Source organism: Dromiciops gliroides, chromosome 2, assembly GCF_019393635.1.
Source record: "Dromiciops gliroides isolate mDroGli1 chromosome 2, mDroGli1.pri, whole genome shotgun sequence".
Classification (NCBI taxonomy): Eukaryota; Metazoa; Chordata; class Mammalia; order Microbiotheria; family Microbiotheriidae; genus Dromiciops; species Dromiciops gliroides.
In genome coordinates, this window is record NC_057862.1 from 194619078 (window position 1) to 194640192 (window position 21115).

At 39.4% G+C, this 21115-nt stretch overlaps 2 protein-coding genes across 4 annotated transcripts in view; one reads left to right on the top strand and one right to left on the bottom strand.

Annotated features, from left to right (window-relative positions):
* TUBGCP4 (tubulin gamma complex associated protein 4) overlaps positions 1-1538 on the top strand; it is a 31769-nt gene extending 30231 nt beyond the window's left edge. For both annotated transcript variants that reach the window (XM_043989204.1, XM_043989203.1), the window contains one exon: positions 525-1538. In XM_043989204.1, coding sequence (XP_043845139.1) covers positions 525-537 — 13 coding nt within the window. In that variant the 3' untranslated portion in view covers positions 538-1538. The remainder of the gene's footprint in view (positions 1-524) is intronic.
* Positions 1539-1678: 140 nt separating this feature from the next.
* The window catches only part of TP53BP1 (tumor protein p53 binding protein 1), a 111786-nt gene continuing 92349 nt past the window's right edge, over positions 1679-21115 (bottom strand). For both annotated transcript variants that reach the window (XM_043989199.1, XM_043989198.1), the window contains 10 exons: positions 17623-17900; positions 16469-16618; positions 14963-15393; positions 12479-12670; positions 11893-12111; positions 10284-10499; positions 6938-7032; positions 6217-6416; positions 3059-3204; positions 1679-2611 (listed from right to left, as the gene is read on the bottom strand). In XM_043989199.1, the coding sequence (XP_043845134.1) occupies positions 2424-2611; positions 3059-3204; positions 6217-6416; positions 6938-7032; positions 10284-10499; positions 11893-12111; positions 12479-12670; positions 14963-15393; positions 16469-16618; positions 17623-17900 (2115 nt within the window). In that variant the 3' untranslated portion in view covers positions 1679-2423. The remainder of the gene's footprint in view (positions 2612-3058; positions 3205-6216; positions 6417-6937; positions 7033-10283; positions 10500-11892; positions 12112-12478; positions 12671-14962; positions 15394-16468; positions 16619-17622; positions 17901-21115) is intronic.

Here is a 21115-nt window from a genome sequence, read left to right on the forward strand (position 1 = left end):
GCTAAGTTCATAGACTCATAAACTGCACTTGGTGGATCTTCTGAGGTGTTCTATTTTGACTTCTTCATTTTACAGTGAGAAAATTGAGACCCAATGTCTCAGATTGCCCTAAGTCACATAAATAACAGTTCCAGGATCTGAATTCAGGTCCTCTGACTTAAAATCCAGTGGGCTTTCTTCCACTGTGCCATGCTGTCTCATGTAAAAAAAGTTTTTTTCATATTGAATAGTCTCTTTGGTAGGAATTTTTTCCCCTACTTGTAGTGTGGATTTGTGAGAGGAATCATTTGCACAGTTCTACCATTATCTTTCTTCAAATTTTTTTCTAAAGATTAAAAAAACGGCTTATTTGTTCTTAGAAATTTCTTCTAATAGCCTCCTCCAACAGATCTTTTGGTGGTTTTAACAGAAGACAGGCTAGGAGCAGTATGCCATTCCTTGAGTTTTCATGTGAAACTGTCTCAGATCCATAGTCTTTCGTAGAAGACTTCTGAAAATTGTGATGGGGTCTTTTTCTTTTACAGTTTTGGAGTATAAACCCTGTCATTGAACTGAAGTTGCATTCAGAAGCTGAATTCAGGAAGTGAGTTGGCAACATTGCAATTTTCATCCATCCAGCCTGGTGATCCTGTCCCTTGCTAAAGATTCATGAAAACATACTCCTCTACTTTTATAACTTAGAAATTCTTTATCTTTTCTTCAATGACTGCAGTTAAATTCTCTCTCCTCTGTCAGGGAGCTATTAACTTTGTACTAAGCGCATCATTCACACCAGTAAAAACTGTTAGCTTCATATACATCCAAACAAAAGCAAACTTTCTTCTGGACCTCTAGGAGAGTTTATTAATAATCCTCCTTCTAGGAGTTTGGTGGTACAGTATGACTTAGTTAATAGTCAAATGATCATGACTGAACATGTAGCAGTTATACTAGAATTTTGAACATTTCGAACAATCATTGTAATATGACCAGAAAGTCAAATCTGATTATGGCATATATTTGGAAAGGGGAATAGTTTTACACACATGAGATTTCTGGGTGCCATTAGCAAATAAGAAGGGAAACAAGTAAGTTTTCTATTTAATTTATAGCCATTCTTCCTTATTCAGAGCTTTTCCACCATCTGTCAAGAAGCTAGAAGATCTTAATCTACAACAACTTCTAACTATCTCAAGCTTAAACTTTATGAGTAAGTGACTGGGTCAGTAATAGAGGATTAAGATGTATGGAAGTTTTTTGTGCGAGGGACAAAAATAAAGACCCTATGAACTCTGTATACAATTATATCAATGCTACTAAAGTAGAAGCATTCAACAATTTGGCAGGTGGTGCAGTGTCTCACAGGTATGGGAGACTCATTCCATTGGTTCCGATTTGTAATCAGTCTATAGCTCATAGTCTTAGAGGTACCTGGGGCACCAAGAAGTCAAATGACTTGTCTATAGTCCTAAAAACAGTCCACATGGCAGAAACAAGGCTTGAACCTAGGTCTTCAGCAGGTTCATAACAACATCGAAATAAATATTTATTAAACCCTTGCTAATGTACTGGTTTCTTTGTATAGCAGATAAAAACTTGATCTCTGTTCCTAGAAAATTTTGAGCCAGTCCTAAGCTCCCCACTAGCTCCACAGGACAGTTTACTCACACATCAAAGGAAATCAAGCCCTTCAGTGCAGTTGAATCTTAGCATTCCTAAGTTTTAAAACTTCATGTTTTAGAAAGTATATATAACTCACCAGTTGTATGCTCACTGGTATATAACTTACCAGTCATATGCTCACTGGAAAGAAATATTTTAAGGCAAAGAATATTCTCCACTTATCTTTGGAATGTCTCAGTACAAAATTAACTAGAAAAAACATAAATGATCAGCATTAAGTCTCCTAACCACAAATAGCAAATTTCAAAGCCTCTCATCCCCATATCTCCAAGACCAGATGCTCCTGATCCAAAAGGTGATGAGGATTCTACTGAAAAGTCATAAATTGGGGTTCTTAATCTTTTTTCTGATGTGGACCCCCTTTGGCAGTCTGGTAAATTCTGTGGACCCCCTCATCAGAATTGTTTTAAAATTCATTAAAAAAAACAGGATTACAAAGGAAACTAATTATGTTGAAATACATTTATCAAAATACTAAAAAAAATAAATAAACCCAAACCAAGTGGTTAAAGAACCTCTGCCTTAGAGGCAATGTTCTTTTCTCCTATTCCTTCCGAGAGAAACTCAGGAAAAAAAGGATAAAGAAATCAGTTACTACAACCAAAGAGATTCAACATTTATTTTATCATAAAAGTCCAGCAAAGAAAACTATATACAATGATCCATGCATGAAGTCCAGTTACACACAAGACACATTTAAAACCTGGTTAAAACACAGTCTTCACAACAGCAGGGAATGAAATTGATGGGGCTGAGTATCTTTAGTTAGCGACATAATCGTGTTTATATTTTGGATGCTGCTTGAATCCAACTCTCACCCCAGCAATGAGGCACTGGATAACCCACTCTTGTGACACCACAGGCAGCTGTAATGCTTCTGCACACTTCAGCACCGAAGAAGGGCATGAGGGGTCTGTCACCACAACATCAAATACCCCCAAAGCAACATCTAAAAGAATCAGCAGAAAACAAAGGAAAAGGAATACATCATAGCCCTCTGTGATAAGGAAAGATGTGCTCTAGCCGACCAATTCTGCTGTACCCAAACCAGAGACCTAGTCTATCCTCCAAATCTCTATTTGAACCAGGACTTTTTAGTAAAAGAATACCATAATGAATGTCCTCTGAACACAGAGAATGGTTGAGTCTAAGGAAATGTTTAGCAAACATCACTGGAATCAAGCAGGAGAACAGCCCTGTACTTGTTTTATGGTGCCTCACCTCAACTCTTGAAGCTGCGTATCTTCTCCCAGAGCAACATAGGCAAGGTCAACCTCTCAGGACAGAGACTTTGACCCCAAGGCCCAGTAGTTATAAAAGCTAATCAGATATGGGTAGTAGGAACAATACATTCCCTGGGGAAGCAGGGGCTTCCAAACATCCTTTCAATAAGTACCTTTGTTCTGGGCGACTGAATGGTGTTGCTTCACTGAGGCTGCTCCCCCAGTCATGAGGATCTCAGACCAGAGTTCCAGGAAGTTTTGCTGCTGGTCGGATACTAAAAGGACCTTAAGATTGTGGAATGGATTTTCACGGGGATGCCTACAAAAAAGGGAACAGAATCAAAGCTGGAAAAGAGCAAATGCAGATCTTAATCCTCTCAAAGGGAGAACAAGCTAGGTACCAAACCCACAGTATAGCTTCAAACCTCTCCTAAAGGTTGATATATATATATATATATGTTTCAATGTCTTAAAGAGTAAGATTTCTATAGGAGCATACTTGTGCACCTTCACAATTTCTGTGAATGAAGACTTCTTCAAAACTTCTCTTTAGACCTTAGCCTGGAAAACCTGGCAGGCTTAACCCTTAACCACTATGATCACCTCGGATCTAACTGGTCCTTAGGTTCAGGGACATGTAAGAGCATGTTCTTACATAACCCCTCCACTCCAGGACTTATTCTCTCAGAGGTTGGAAACATTTTTAAATGCTCTAAATTAAACAAAGGTAGAGAAAAAAAAATCACACTACTATTGTGACTGGATCCATTGCAAATTTATGTTACATATCCTCAACTGGGCCCTCAGAGTTGCTAGGCAATCCTACACCTCCCTTATCAACTCACTATCTTGCTCTCCACAGTGGCTTTTCCAAATCTTTTTATCCCTCCTCAAACCTATAGCTTCCCCTCTCTCCACCCACTCAGAACCTTGCCTTATATTTTACAGGGGAAAAAAATTAAGTCATTCACCATGAGCTCCCTCTTCTTCATCTCATATTACTCATATAACCTTCTGTTACTCTGTTCTCCTCCTTCACTCCTATCCCGAATGAAGAAGTGGACTTCTTCCCATTCCATCCCATCCCCTCCAAAAGACTGCCTCCTCAGTCATTCCTACTCTATAACTTATTTTTTATCTTTCTTTGTCTCCTGGCTTCTTTCCTACTGCCTACAAACATGGTCATTATTTCTCCCCCATTCTGAAAAAACCTGCATTTGATCCTTCCATCCCTTAAATCATTCCATATCCCTTCTGCCCTTTAAGACTAAACTTGAGGGGCAGCTAGGTGGCGCAGTGGATAGAGCACCGGCCCTGGAGTCAGGAGTACGTGGGTTCAAATCCGGCCTCAGACACTTAACATTTACTAGCTGTGTGACCCTGGGCAAGTCACTTAACCCCAATTGCCTCGCTAAAAAAAAAAAAAGAGAAAAAAAAAAGACTAAACTTGATATATGAACTGATGCTGAGTGAGATGCACAGAACCAGGAGAACATTGTACACAGTATCAACTTTGTGTGTTGATCAACTGTGATAGACTTGACTCTTCTCAGCAATACAATGGTCCAAGATAGTTCCAAAGGACTCATGATGGAAAATGCTCTCCACATCCAGAAAAAAAGAACTATGGAATCTAGATGCATATTGAACCATATTATTTCTATTTTTTTTCTTTTTTGAGGTTTTTCCTTTTTGCTCTGATTCTTCTTACACAGCATGACTCAAGCAGAAATACATTTAATGTGATTGTACATACATAACCTATATCAGATTGACTGCTGTCTTGAAACTAGAAATCTTACTAAAATAAATGTTGAAAACTATCTCTACATGTAACTGGAAAATAATAAAATACTGTTATGAAAAAAAAAGACTAAACTTGAAAAGGTCATCCATGATAGGTGCCTTTCTCTCCTCACCCTCTCTTCTTAATCCTTTGCAAACTGACTTCCAACTTCAGCGTTCCACTGAAACTGCTCTCTCCAAAGTTACCAATGATTTCTTAATTACCAAATCCAATGGCCTTTTCTCAATCTTCAATTCTCTTTGACCTCTCTAGAGCCCTTGGCACTGTTGATCACTCTCCTCAATATTTTCTTCTCTCTAGGTTTTTTAGACATTACACTCTCCTGGTTCTACCTATCAGACAACTCTGTCTCAATCTCCTTGGCTGGACCCTCACCCAGGTCATGCACTGTAATGATAGATGTCCCACAGGCTTCTGTCCTGAGCCCTGTTCTTTTCTCCCTCTATCCTACTTCCCTTAGTGATCTCATAGTTCCCATGGATTTAATTATTTTCTCTATGCTGATTTTCAAATCTGCCTATCCTGCCCCCAACTTCTCTCCTTACCTTCAATCTCTCATTTCCAACTGCCTTTCAGACATTTCAAACTAGTTATCTAGCAGACATCTTAAACTAAACATGTCTAAAATCACTCATTTATCTTCCCTCAGAAACATTCTCCCCGACCCCATTTCCCATTTCTGTTGAAAGTAACACCATCCTCCTAGTTCCTCAGGCTCAAAACCTAAGTCATCCTGGAATCCTTACTATCTCTCACCCCCTATATCCAATCTGTTAATGGTTGATTTCACTTTTGCAACATCTCTCAAATATGTCCCCTTCTCTCCTTAGACACTGCCATACTGTGGTACAGGCCCACTTCAAGTATCTCCCTATTCCCATCCATCCTCCAGCCACCAAAGTAATTTCCTGAAGTACAGATTTGACCATGTCACCCCTTCACTACTCAATAAACCCCAGTGGTTCTGTATTGCTTCCAGAATCAAATATAAAACCTCCTGTTTGTTTTTTAAATATCTCTTTTGTGTGTGTGTGTGGGGGGAGGCAATGAGGGTTAAGTGACTTGCCCAGGGTCACACAGCTAGTAAGTGTCAAGTGTCTGAGGTCAGATTTTAACTCAGGTCTTCCTGAATCCAGGGCTAGTGCTTTATCCACTGCGCCACCTAGCTGCCCCCTAAAATATCATTTTCTACAAAAGGCCTTTCCCATACCTCTTAATTCTAATGCCTTCCTTTAATTATTTCCTATTTTTCTCATATACAACTAATTTGTACATAACCGTTTGCTGCTTGTCTCTCCCAGTAGATTATGAGCTTCTTGAGGGTTGGGATGCCTTCTGTATCCCCAGAGCTTAGCACAATGCCTGGCACATAGTAGGCATGTAATATATGTTTACTGACTGACTGATAGCCCTTTCCAACCCAGAATTTATCATTCCATAAAGCACTGCCCTGCCTAGATTCTCACTTGCACATTTGCTATAAAGCTGTCCTACTGAATGAAAAATGAATTCCAGGGTGCTCACCACTCCAGTATCCTCTGTTCCTGGAGGCTGTACCCAGCTGGCAGCAAGTAATTTCGATAGTTCTGGAGCTGGTTGGCATGGCAGCTGTCATGGACCCAGACATGAGACACACAAGGGATCCCACTGGCAAGGCACAAGAAGTACTTCCGGGTCCGACAGTGCTGATCCGCAATAAGAAGACACTGATAGGCCACATTACACTAGGAAAGAAGAAATTCATCCAGGATGCTCAATGATTTTGTTCTAAGATGATCCCTAAAAGGTACTCCCAATAAACTGAGAAGGGAGCTAAGATGAAGTCCTCCAAACAGTAACAAATGTGACTTAGCCCATCCAATTGCCAAAAAGCTTCCTATCCCCATTTTATGTAATTCACCAAACCCCTGGGATGCCCTAATATCCCAGAAGAAATTCCCATGGAAATTCCCATATAACACCAGTCTACAAACTAAGAATCAGAAATACGGAATGGAAATTTCTTTCAAATTCAAACCCCCATCTTTTTTCTTCCCAGCAATAGTATTCTCTCTATACTAAGCCCAAAATTTATTCCCTACTCACCCCCAAAATTCTTTTACCCAGCATCTGCCATAAAGCAAATTCTCAGTTCCCCAGGGCTTAGCTACCACTACGGTCCTTCCCTTGATCCCTCTCTCCCAGGAAGTGAACAGGTTCTCTCACCACCACCATTCTAGGAAGCTACACAGGGAGAAATGCTCACCTGGGCTTCATTGAAGTCTTCAAGAATGTAGCCAGCTCCTGCTCGGAGCTGGGATTCTGTATACTGCTTATTGTAAGGAGGAGTTTCCAAAAATTCTGCATCAAGTAAGAAGAACCAATAAACTCCAGTTATTGTCAGAAAGGCCTTCTTTGTTCTCTCCTATGTTATGCTTAGCTTCCTACTACCCACTCTCCCACTCCCCAGCTGCCTCCAAAGCCAGTTCAAGGGCCTCCCCATGGATCATAAGAGTTCTTGAAAGCTAGAAAAGGCTGCCAGAAGAAAGGGTGGTGGGAGAGTCGAGGAATGGAGATAGGATGATAAAGCTGGAAGGAACATCAAGAGTCCTCCCAGTCAGGCCTGCATCTAAACCATGGCTGCTTATAGGGATTGAAATCCCACAACTTCCCAGAGTAGACTGTTCCAATGTTTCAATGTCCCTTACCGTCAGGAAGTTCTTCCTTATGTCTAACCTAAATCTCTCCTGCTGCAAACTAAGCCCATTTCCTCTAGTTCTGTCCTCTGTGGAGATGAAGAATAGCTGATCAGCACTCTCTTTATATAAACCTTCAAATTCCCCCTCATTCCCATTCTTTTCCCCATATACACTAAAACTTCAATATACCAAAAATGCTTGGGGGGGGTAGAGAGGAGGAAATATTCCAGTTTAATTTTCTGGTTTCTGTGCATTATCCAGAAAAAAATTGTTTTCTTTCCATTTTTGTTGTTGAAAAATCTTTCTAAAATGTGCTATTAGCCAACTGTCCTGTCTTAGTAAAATATAACTTGTTATTTGATAAGTCAGATATTACAATGATAAAGATGAATCGTGAATATTAATGATCACATATAATCTTGAAGTTGATATAGACAGTCACTAATACCAGGTTATATCCTAAAAGGGTTTTTTGGGTCATTTTTAAACCAAATCCTTAATCAGTGTTTTTTTTTTCCTTTTTTGGATCATTTAGTCCTCTCTGATGTAAATGGAGTATAAAGATAACAAATGAGAGAGGAAATTCTGGTTAAGGCATCTAGCCAACTGATTAATTGAAGTTTTAATGTAAAAAAAATAACCCCAATCCAGTGCATGATTTTCTATTTCAACCCTCCACCCACCTCATCAAAAATGTCCAGAAATTATCCCCTTATCCTATATTAATAGCTCATATTTACATATAATACTTTTAAGTGTCTAAAGTGCCTCCCTCACAACAACCATTGTGAGGTACACAGTGAAGTCTTCATCTTAGAGAAGAAACTAAGGCATAAATGTTAAGCTACTTGCCTATGATCACACAGCTAATACGTAGGAGAGCTAAAAACTGAACCCAGATATTCTACAACTGGGTACAGTATTCTCTCCACTATTCTATGTTAAATAGAAAACAGCACTCCAGCAGAAAATAAGAGATGCAGGCCCCTGCCTCTTGTATCATTTCATTCACTTAACTCCTGAACCACTATTTACATCTAACTATTTATGCTTTTCTCAAAGATCCTACTTGCTATTCTACTAATTATTTCTCTTTCATTAAGACTCTAGCTATTCTATATCCCTCTTAAAATAAACATCAAAATTGAACATGTTATATAAAAGTCTGATCCAATCCTATGGGGAAAAGAGGATTACTTTCATCTGTCACTACATTGTATCACCACACTAAATTAATATTCCATGATGACAATCCATATTCAGCTTGTAGTACATTAGTAATTTCAATTATTTTTCTGTTATAGACTTGCCTACTTAGGTCTTAACTCCCAATGGTATTATCTTATATACTTCTCTAATTTGTGCCAGTTACTATGGACTCAATGTCTATATTTGGAAATATAATTTGCCCTACTTGATGGGATGCAACTAAAAACTGAATGGACTCTTAACAGCCCTAGAACCAACCACTTTGAAACATCACCCCATATGAATCCCCAGGATGACCTTATATCCCTTCCCTTCTCAAGAGTCCAGTTACTTGGGAATCAATGCTGTTACATGATTACAGTGCATGAAAATGAGGACGATGAAATGGGGACTTTTGTCACCAAAATTCTTAAGGGTGAGAAGCAGAAGGCTGGGGAAAAGAGAAGGAAGAAAGGAGAAAGAATATGAATGAGAACAAGCTCTGGCAATATTTGGGAGGTAAAGAAAAATGGGGCCCTGAATGTCAATGTCCCCTTTTCAGAACACAAATTACCTATAGAATCAAATTAAAATGTATAATCAACTTAATAGCTTAAAACTATATTTTTTTAAATCCCTCTATCCCTAGCCTCAAATGACTTACTCTCCTATTACACTTCAATTCTCTTTAGTGGGACAAATCCATCCATGTCCTGTCCCTTACATGGGCCTTTGCTCTATTCATTCTCCAAGTTATAAAACATACCATTAGTACCAAAAAATTTACCACAATCTCTTATCTTTTCTGCTAAAGTGATTCCGTTAGCCTTCTTAGATATGTCCAACAAATCCTGTCCTTTACATTTTTCCCATTTCTTTGAATATTTGGTGCTTATTTAAACCTCTATCAGAAAGTCCAAATTCTGGCTAATGTTCAACTAATCTTAATTTTTTACAACAGGAAGGGTTGGCTAATGTTAAATATTCAGAAAAACAGTCTATTCATTAACTGGGTTTAGAGACACATCCCTGAAGTGCTAATATAATTGTGGCTCATTAATGGTGCTACTTTCATAACACTACTGCCAAAAGCAGTTTGCTCTTCCAAGAATGATCAGCCAGAAATCTGTAGCTGGTGTTCAAACATCATATTAGACAAAAGTTTGTACCTTAGCCATAATGGCTAGATTGATGTGTTTTTGTCAGCCATTCATATTTAAATTCATACTTGCCTTCTTTCCCTTTTAAGAATCATAAGACACAAGGCTTTCTGAATACATGGAACAAATCTTTCTCATAACTCCCCATGGTGTTGTTATAACATAATTGTACACTTAGCTTGTGGTCAAATGGAGAGAAGATGAAAAATATCTAGAAATTGCTTACTGAAAGTACTTGACAGAAGACCTGCTACCAGCACACACCCAACCTTCCAAAGTCCCCTGAAAGCCACAGTCACTTTTATCCCCTTCCACCAGTTTTGCTATGGTCTTTGCCTTGAAACCTTGGGTAGGAAAGATGTCAGACTATTTAGAAAGAGGAATAGTTGCTTTACTCCATTCATTAATTCAGGGTCAATTTCCACTTGCTTTAGAGCCTATATATTTATGACAAAGAGGACCAATCACAGGCTTGAAACAGAGGAGCTAGAATGAATATGAGGGAACTGTGAGGCTATGTCAGAAACCCACAAATTTCCTTGGGAAATGAGGACAGTGGTCTCACCCTCCTCTTCTTCACTGCTCCCAGTAGGAACATCTGGCAATTTAGAGCGGCTGGCTAGCTTATCATTGGCTGTGGCCATGGTGAGGAGAAAAGCATAGCCCAGAAACAAGGTCTTGTTGTGGGGCAAGGGTCCCCTCTGGTCTTCCAAAGCTAATGGCTCTCCAGCATTGTCTCCACCCTCACATGGATTCGCAAACTCTCCTACTCCCACAGTACCTGGGTAAGAGCAAAAACAATATTATTACAGAGAACTCTGACTTTGTACCAGAGCCAAGGAACCTAAGAATGTAGTATTCTACACATAGTAGGCACTTATAAATGTTTGTTAAATTGAGTATGTCCTACCTGCCTGAGTACAAAGTAGTATACAATATCCCACTCTTATTTTTAGTTCTGAGCAGACAACCATGTTACATAAGCAAAAAACAAAAAACTATGTAGACTGAACATACATGAAGAATTTATTTTTAACTTAAATAAAACCCATAGTAAAATCAATGACACAATGATATGTATGAAATGAAAAATCTTTCAGTACACAAAAATAATTAAAATTTTTACACAACCAAACCAAAAGTTTATCAGACTAGCTAGTAGAAGATTTATGGCCATTACAGCATCCTCCCTGGGCAGTGTCTGTCCATTCCCTCTTTCCTACTATAGAGGACCACTATGCTGGTTCCAAACGTCAGTGTCTGTTCTGTTACTGTTTCCAGTACCTGGAAAGTAGGTAAACTTGTTAGCTGAGGATTTATGACACATCCAGATTTGTTTTATCCCCTTTGTTCAATTTTCCAGGAATAAAAGAAAATGAGTATTTGTGTCAGGAAAATTGACTGTAGGGCTCATATGAAGACTAAGATGACAGGTAACTTTTCCCCCTGATAAAATAAGGAACTAGAAAGAAGCCAGGGACATTTTGACATCCAGATGATATAAACACAAGGAACAAGTCTGAACATAAAAACAGCTACCCTTTTAATAAAATCTAATAATGTAGTTTAATCAAACTGCTTTCCTAACTTCCAACACCAAAGGAATAAGACTTCATTAGAGGTGAAGAGACTGAAGGAACCACTGGAACATGGAATACAGGGGTCAGTAACAGCCATGTGAGGTGCCACAGTGGAGAGGTTCTGGACAGTCAACAAACATCACGAGATAACGAGCTCCCAAGTTTTGAGGGAAAATGAGACACCATGGGAAAATGATGACAACAAACTTCATGGGCTTCTAAATTTTTCCCAGTCAGCCCTGATTCCTTACCCTGCCTCCTCTGCCACACTATTCCCATCACAAATATCTTCATTTAAATATTTCAGATATTATCTCCATTCCCTCTTTACCTTACTCTGCCCAGAATATTGAGGTAATAAGGTAGGAGGGGAGTGATTAACACCTCAATGAGTTGGAGTGCCCCACAACAGGAGGTTATATGAAAGTATTTTATGCCCTGTCTAGCTGAATATGTGTACAGCACATATCAGAAGGACAAAAGGCTACATAATTAACACTACTTTTTACAATACTTTCATAACTTTTTCCCAAGGGGCCCTACCCTTTGCATGCCTTGAAGGTATCTGGAGGAATCTGAAGGAAGAGGATTTACCAGGTTTTATTGTGGTAGACTTGCGGCCTCGCTTGGCAGGGGATCGATCTTCATCAGAGCATATCAGTTTCCTCTTTCCAGAGAGAAGTCCCATGGAGACTCTTGGACTTTCAAGGGCTTTACGTGGAGGAGTGGCAGTGGCACTGCTGCTGGAGGTAGTAGGGGTGCCTGGGGAGTTGAGGTTACTTCGCCGTTTCCGCTTACCCTCCACCAGATTATCTGTAACCAAATACAACAGAAAACAATTAGTTCTCACAGTCTGAAGCCCTGAAGCCTTTCCTCACACCTTCCACTGCAGCATAAAGCACATCCTAAGACTATTGGATCATTTATTTTACACCTCCATGGCTAAAGATTTGTTTTATCTCTTGCTGAGTTGAGGAGGCAAGAAGAAGCCTAAGGATTTACTAGAAGGTCCTGGGAGGAGAATAGGGATAGTGACCCAGTAAAATGCACCTAATCTCCATCTGATCAGCCACAATTGGATCTAACAATAACAGAGTTAGTGAACTACCAACAAACTGCTTTTTCATACAGGCTTGATAAGGCTTCTTGAGATCAGCTGCACAGAGCATACTGGTCTTACCTAAGCTAATGTCTGCTGCCTTGGTGAGGGGCGTCACTGGCTCATACGGACCAAGCCCATACTGCTCCCTCAGTTTATTCCCTTGTTCCAGAGACAGGATAACAGCCATTCGCTTGTACCATTTCCTTTGGCCTTCCTTTTCAATGCTGTAGTATAATTCCCCAGACTCTTTTCTGTGTCCTTTTACCACGCCTGGGAAGAGAGACAATAAAGAGAAGCTGTTGCTAGCAATGCCATTCCATGGAATCCACTGTTTGTGCTCACTCTTTGCTCTGCCCAGTGAGCCTAAACCAGATGGTCCAGACATCTGCAAAGCTGGGATATGACTAAACACTGTCACAACTACCAAAATATATTCTTCAACTACTACATTGGAGTTGGGGTAAAGAAGGTTTTAGGGTATCAGAAAGTAGAGCCCGGTAGGAGAGCTATGAAAGTTATTTCCCAAGTCAAGCACAATTGGCTTTTCAGTGGTTCTAATAGTTCTCTCAAAGTTATGATATACTGTAAACAGTAGTTGACAATAACTCTTTAGTCCTTTTGGATTGTGTTTCTTTAGGAAGTATATGATAATTTTTGCATTAAGGTATGGAGGAGATGGGCATCTTAAGAAACTAGAGAGGAACCAGATAACGGGAAGCCAACACAAACTAGTATGAAGCTGAAATATGTCTTTCCTGCCAGCTCCTCTCACTCCACTCAGCCCCATTGCTCTAATTCTGATCTAATCTTTAATGATAATTTCTTAAAATAAAAAGTGAGAACACAATGGTATGAATAGAAGGTGGAGTAGAATTTAAGAGCCTTGGGTTCTAATCTTGGCTTTATCACAACCTAGCTTTGTGAAATCCTAAGCACTACCCATCCTCATAATAATCATCAGCTTATCAATAAGCCAATAAGTATATGCCAACCTTGCTGGGTTGTTGTGATATTAAAAAATTAATTGGAGAAAATGCTTTAAAAAAAAGAATCTTCAAACCATCTCACTCCCAAACCTATAATCAGAAGAACCCATTTTGTTCTGTTCTACTGGTCTGTGTTAAATTACAGAATTGGAAAAATCCTATCTCTAACATATGAGGAATTTACCTTCAGAATCCTATTATTTTATATAGCCTTGAGACAAATGTCAAAAAGAATAGGAAAAAGAAAGTAAGACTCAGTTCTGCCCTTTGTCATGAATTTCACCCACCACTTATGCTTAGTCTCTCTTTGTTTACCATCTTTCCCGAACCCCACCAAACTACAGAACTCAACATGAGAAAATCATAAGACTCAAAAGAAACACAAGAAAGCCAAGAATTAATAAATCAGGGTAAGAGCTACATAATAATTAATAGTCCTAAAAAACAACAAAAAAAAAGAATTAAAAAGCAAACCACTGGTACTGAATTTCAGAAATAATTTTAAGGGCTCAAACGGATAGAATTAAATTATTTTCTCCAGGATTTATTTTGGAGACAAGGGTATCTATATCTTTGGTGTGCAAAGAGCTAAATGTGGAGCTTCAAGAGTTGTTCTCTTATCTAAAAGTATTCAGAATTTAGTACATCTATATTTGGAACATAAATTGGTACATATTTTGGAACAAATTTTTGGTATTTATTTTCATATGTGTTTGGTAGAACTCCTTCAGTAATAGGACAAAATTTTTTTTTAAATGGAACTTTTATCAGAGATCATCTCTTTACATAGTCTTGCCATCAAGATAAGATGAGCAAGGGGGCAGCTATGTGGCATAGTGGATAAAGCACCGACCTTGGATTCAGGAGTACCTGAATTCAAATCCAGTCTCAGACATTTGACACTTATTAGCTGTGTGACCCTGGGCAAGTCACTTAACCTTCATTGCCCCAGCCCCCACCCCAAAAAGATAAGACAAGCAAGCCTATTCCAAATTGTAAAGAGCAAGCAATAGAAACCCAAAAGAAAAGATTCCTAATCATTAAAGAATATTACTGTCTGGGTTTTCAGAAACAAAATAATTTTTCCCCATCATCTAAGAAAAAAGAAAAACTCTGAGCAAGGTGAACTGTTTCTAAGTAACAAACTACAATTACATGTTAATACCAGGTTAATCCACAAAGATGGAACAATGAAATGCAGCCAATAGAAAAGATCCCCACTGCCCATCCCTGTTATATCCTAGAGGGGAGGGAGTAAGGACAGACAGCCAGTTCCTCAAACCAGAGAAGCCTGGATTTGTGTACTTGTGTATACATATGAACACACAGGCAGAAGTGCTACTTTTTCCTAAGTACAGTTATTTGATTTGTTTCAGCTGTATTCATCTAGCTGGTTTCATCAAGACAAACAGTAAATCAAAAAGGAAGTCATCAGAGTAGTTAGTTTTGGGTGAATAGGACTTCTGACCCCAACCTAATAAGTAGTCAGGTTGGGGGTACTTTTCAGTAATTAGTGAAAGGACCCAGTGTATCCATGGACACACTGAGCTGGTAAAAATCTTGCTCCTTTCATTACCTGCACTAAAATACTCATCCTCCGAAAGGGCTGTCACTTCTGTCTCCAGCGGGATAGGGTCACACAACAGAATGTCTTTGCCCAACACATCACACTCGTACCCATCATCAAAAAGCAGCTTATACTTCCCAGCTCCAACATCTCGGGTTATTTTCCCAGAATAAAAATAGCCATTGGAGGACCACTTGGCTACAACTCGGAGCCCTACAAAGCTGTTTCCTGGAGAAGAGGAGTCTTGGCCATCCGATGGGCCAGCAACAACCTGCAAAGGAATCTCTGGAGAGTCACTACGTCGTAAGACTCCAGTACTGCCATCTGCTCGTTTACTGGCATCTGGCATACGAGGGACAATTCGAGTGAAGGGTTTATCATCTGGTGAGACACTTGTCGAGATATCCTCAACACCAAGTGGGCTAGGCAAAGCTGTTTCTCTGAAAAGGAAATGTAGAATGATGAAGTGAGAATGAGATGAAAGATGCATGCACAACAGCCATAAGTCTAGTCTTTCAGTTGCTCTCATTTTTACCCATATCACCTTTTTTTTCCTAATAGGTACAAATTATATAAATTTATTTTTCATCATTTTAGATAACATTCTTGTATAAATTCTTTCATACATTAAAATCATACATGTTGTTAGAAATTTATTCTGAAGCTATTACAGTAAATGTGTGAGACAGCTTTGTAAATCTGCATTAGGATTTTAGTGAGATAAAGAGAAGTTAAGTTCATTTGTTGCTTCAGAGACACATATATCACAATAAGTTGACTGGATGACTAACAGAGTCCTTGAGTCTTTGAATCAAATTTAGCTTTAATCACTTAGTCTGACTTAGGCTTAGGACCTGGCTTCATGTCTTTTAGTTGCTGTAAGTTACTTAGTATGTGTAAGGATGACTTGCATCTAATGGAATAAGGATGATACAATGACAACAGCCTTGGAAAAGACTTCAGTCAACCACTGACAACTTATTGAGCGAAAGCCTCTGGTCCCTAGAATATCATTTGGTTCTTTCAGACAAGTTCCTATTAATTAAAATGGCTCTTGCTTTTCCCCTGGGCAGACATCAGCTGATATTCAGAATGTGGACTTTCACCCCTCCAAATTACCCTCCTGTTACCCCTACCCCCAAAGAAGACCAACCATCTCTCCACATACAAAGAATTTTGGGGATATTTGTCAGGGCTTCTTTTCCTTCTCTGGACTATTTGAACCCTTCTGCCCTATCTAAAATATGTCTTTTAGAACTTTTCAATGAATGGGTGAGTTTTATTTTCTTAATGCACATGAACCAGATGATGTTCAGTGTATGACGGTCATTCCAATGATGATACATGTTCCTTGAGAAAGAATTCCCGTGAGTTACCCATATCATCTTGTAATTTAAAATCTGCCCACTTTTCTCTCCTGGAACCCCATATATTAGGCCTCCTCTTTCTACTCTCTTATCTTCCTATTCGTGTGAACAAATCACCAACTAAGTACATCTCACCCTCCCCGAATACCTGGTTCCAGTAGTCCGAGAAGGTGGACGGCCCCTTCGCCCTCTGCCACGAGGTGTGACTGGAGTTTTTCCTCCCTGTCTGATGCCGAGGCCTGAATCACCATCCTCCTCACACACAGGTGCCCCTATCTGAGTGACCCCTTTTCTAGGACTGTAGAATGAAGGCAGGTTAGTTGGAGAGCACCTATTAGTCATCTCAAAACCCCCAGTCCTTTTTTCTCCATGTGCCAGGCTATATGCCAGACCAACATATACTAACCCTTAATGCAAATGGTAAGTAAGTTCACATCAGTCAAATCTGTCACGAATGGGGAAGTGGGTAAAAATAGAAAGGAGAAAGAAGAAATATAGTATTTTCTTTTTCTCTAAGATAAAGCTAAATGCCTCCTAATAAAATTTCAAACTCAGCAAAACTACTTCTACCCCTTCCCTTCCAATAGAGAATCTGCATCAGAATGCAAAGAATTAGTGTGGAGTCAGGGCCCCAAATCCGTCCCATTCCTAATAGAAACAATGGGCTTTAGAATCAAGAGAAAAAAGGGAAAAGCTCTGGATCTGGCATCAGATCCAGAATTCTTGCTCTGCTACTTACTATTTGTATGAACTTGGGTAAAGAACCTAATTTCTCAGGCCTCACTTTCCTCATCTGAAAAAATGAGTGCTTTGAACTCTATAATCTTTAAGGTCCTTTCCACCTCTAAATCTATATTATCCTATGGTTTCCAAGGCAGTTCCAAAGAGGCATGGGAATAATGTGCCCCCCTCATTCCTAATATTCACATACTTCCCATGCCCTGCCACAGGAGCCTGTCAAGGTTTCTGGCCTATTTATGAAGGAGGCTTCTTTGCCAGCAGAATCAGGGCCTACAGCTTCAGAGTGACAGGCTCACACTGAGCCTCCAGCAGTCTCTTAACCGATCAGCTAAAAGTACCCTAAAAAAGCACCACCAGCTCTAACAATCCAAAAAGAAGGGAGGAAAAGGGAACTAATTTCGTCTGTGGCAGGGGGGTGGAAAGGACTGGCAAAAATCCTTCTAGCTCTCTATCCGCTATTCCCATCGCTCCCCTTTCCTTATGAAGTTAAATCTTTCTATCCTTCAGCCTCCTCATCCCACACTAAGCTCATGTCTCTCCCTCTGGATACAATATCTGCACCTCAGTTTTCCTGGGCCTCCTCGAGTGCTGGGTAAGGCAAAATCTGCAGGTTCTGTCCCACTTGTTTTCCCTTTGACAAGTCCAGCTCCTTTCCCTGAGCTGCTACTGCTATGTGCAGCTGAGAGGCCACTGCTAGCTCCACTTGACATTCGGTTCAAGCTGGATGCCTTGGAGGAAAAAGAGCTGATGTCCCCTAGGTCTCCTGAGGAGCCACCAGTTTGAGAAGGAGAGACTTCAGTCTCACACTCTTGACACTCTACCACTGGTTCTTCAGCCTCCTGGAAGGAAGGAAAAAGAGAAAGTAAAGTTAAGAGGAATTACATTAAGACAGGTTAAAATGAGTGATGTCAAAACCTAGAAATGGCAAAATGATTCAAACTACAAAATTGGGTTTTAGTCTGAGAACCAATTATCTTAAGGATTCTATTTGGGTTTGGGTTTTTTTGCTATTTTTTTTCATTTATTTAGAATTTTCTTTTTCTCCAATTACATGTAAAAAGAATTTTTAATGTCTATGGGGGGGGGGACAATGAGGGTTAAGTGACTTGTCCCAGGGTCACACAGCTAGTAAGTGTCAAGTGTCTGAGGCTGGATTTGAACTCAGTTCCTTCTGAATCCAGGACCTGTGCTTTTTCCACTATGCCACCTAGCTGCTACAAATTCTCTTCCTTCCTCTCTCCCTCCCCCACCCCCACTCCCCCACCCCCCACCCCTGAGAGCTCAAGCAATTCAACATAAGTTATACATGTGTAGTCATGCAAAACATTTCCATATTAGGAACGTTGTGAAAGAAAATAAGATTTAAAAAATCCAAAAAATAAACTTAAAAAAATTATGCTTCAATCTGTATTCAGACATTAAGAACTCTTTAAAGAAACTGTTTTCATTATAAATCTAATAATCACCAAAGTTGGATTTTTTAAAAGTATCACTTTATTAAGATAACAAAATTGACGTTTGTTTCTATTCCCTTCTGAACTTTTGTTTTCTTCTGTGCTTTATGTTTTATGCTTTACTGATACTCTTTCCCCCTCCTTTTTGGGGGAAGGGGTATCCCTATCCCTTCCCATTAACTCACTGCCACTGCCATTCCTCAAAGAGAAGTCCTTCTTTGAAACAAGTATAGCCAAGAAAAGCAAATGTGGCCATCTCAGAAAATGTGTGTCTCATTCTACATCTTTAGTTCACCCCTTCTCTACAAACAGCAGAAGGCATGCTTCATCATCAGTCTTCTAGAGTGATGATTGCAATACCACTTTTGGGTCTTTTCCCCAAAGAGATCATGGAAAAGGGAAAAGGACCCACATGTACAAAAATATTTATAGCTGCTCTTTACGTGGTGGCAAGGAATTGGAAGTTGAGGGGATGCCCATCAATTGGGCAATGGCTGGACAAGTTGTGGTATATGAATGTAATGCAATACTATTGTGCTGTAAGAAACGATGAGCAGGAGTTCAGAGAAACCTGGAGGGTCTTGCGTGGGATGATGATGAGTGAGATGAGCAGAACCAGAAGAACATTATACACAGTGTCATCAACATTGTATGTTGATCTACTGTGATGGACTAGATTCTTCTCACCAATGCAATGGTACAGAAGAGTTCCAGGGGACTCGTGATGGAAGAGGATCTCCAAATCCAGGGGGAAAAAAAAAAAAAAAGAACTGTGGAGTATAGATGCCGATTGGACCATACTATTTCTTTTGTTTTTGGTGTTGTTGTTTTTCTACTTTGAGGTTTTTCCTCATTGCTCTGATTTTTCTCTTATAACATGACTAATGCAGAAATATGTTTAATGTTATTTTATATATATATATATATATATATATAACCTATATCAGATTACCTGCTGTCTAGGGGAGGGATGGAGAAAAATTTGAAATTGGAAAGCTTGTATAAACAAATGTTGAGAACTATCTTTACATGTAACTGGAAAAAAATAAAATACTTTTATCAAAAAAAAATCATTGCAGAGCTAAATCAAACATCAAATCTACAAAATTATAATATATTCTAACTAAAAAAAGAAAAGAAAAGAAAGTGATGATTGGTCCCTGCATTGATCAGAGTTCTTAAATCTTTCAAAGCTGCCCTCCTTTATGTTGTTGTAGCTATTGTGATATCTATTCTAGTTCTACTCATAGTTCTGCTCATTTCTTTGATTCAGTTCATTCAAATCTCTCCAAGTTTCTCTGAATTCTTCATATTTGCTCTTTCTTGAGGGTGACAATATTCCATTAAATCCACTTAAGAATTTGTTCAGCTAGTTCCCCTAAGATGGGCATCTACTGTTTCCAGTTCTTTGCCACAACAAAAAGAACTATCATGACCATTTTGGTACATGAATTGTTTCCATATGTCTTTGATTTGGAGTATTTGGCTAGTAGTATAATCATTAGTAGTATCAAAAAGCAAAAGGGAATGTAGAGGAGGCAGCTAAGTGGCACAGTGATTAAAGCACTGGCCTTCAATTCAGGAGGACCTGAGCTGAAATCTAGCCTCAGACATTTGACACTAGCTGTGTGACCCAGGGGCAAGTCACCTAACCCTCATTGCTATGCCACCCCCCCCAAAAAAAGGGGAATGTAGAGTTTGGTGACTTTGGGGACATAGTTCCTTGTCTACAAGCTCATGCCTCCCTTTTGTCTTTCGGCCAAAACACAAATTCTTCTGTTTGACACTTAAAGACCTTTAAGCCTGGCTCCAACCTAACTTTCCAGTCTTATTATGGGTTACTCCCCTTTATGTATTCAATGGTTCAGCCAAAGTGGCCTTCTCAAAACACACCTCCATACTTCTACTTCTAGCTTCCTTCAAAGCTCAGTTCAAGTACTGACTACTACAACAGGCTTTTCATAAGCCTCTCTAGCTACTAGTGTTTTTCTGTGCCTTCCTCACCTCCAATTCAATTACCTTGTACATTTACACACACAAACACACACACAACTTTTCTCACAAAAGAATGTAAGGTAGGAACTGTTTCATTTCAGCTTCTGAATCTCTAGGCTTAGCCTAGAGTCTGGCACATAATAAGTCCTCAATAAATACTTGATTATTACTCTAGTTATTGAGATCTAGAGTTCACTTTCTCAGTCCTTTCTCTCCCTGCCTTCCCCCAAAAGTCCTAGAGAAATTTCATCAAATCTCATCTGGGACAAACCTAAGGAAACAAAAGGAACTGAGTGGACTTTGCCTTAAGCAATCTGAGTGAGGGTCTTTTGCATTCTTTTCCCTGATGTCATTTCTAGAGTTCATTTTAATGTAGACCACCTTCAAGTCATGTGAACCAATGGAATTGAATGATGCTAACCAATTAGCTTTGATTAATGTATAATGACCCGCCTCTATCAAAAGAGGATAAAAAAAGCCCTTGGAAGATGCCACAGGAGGGCTTCTAGGTATTCGTGGTCTTCTGAGCTTCTCTCAGGTCTCTTTGAGACCACATGCTGTCTCTGGGAGACTCTACCACTTGGCCTGAGACCAATGATAAGTCA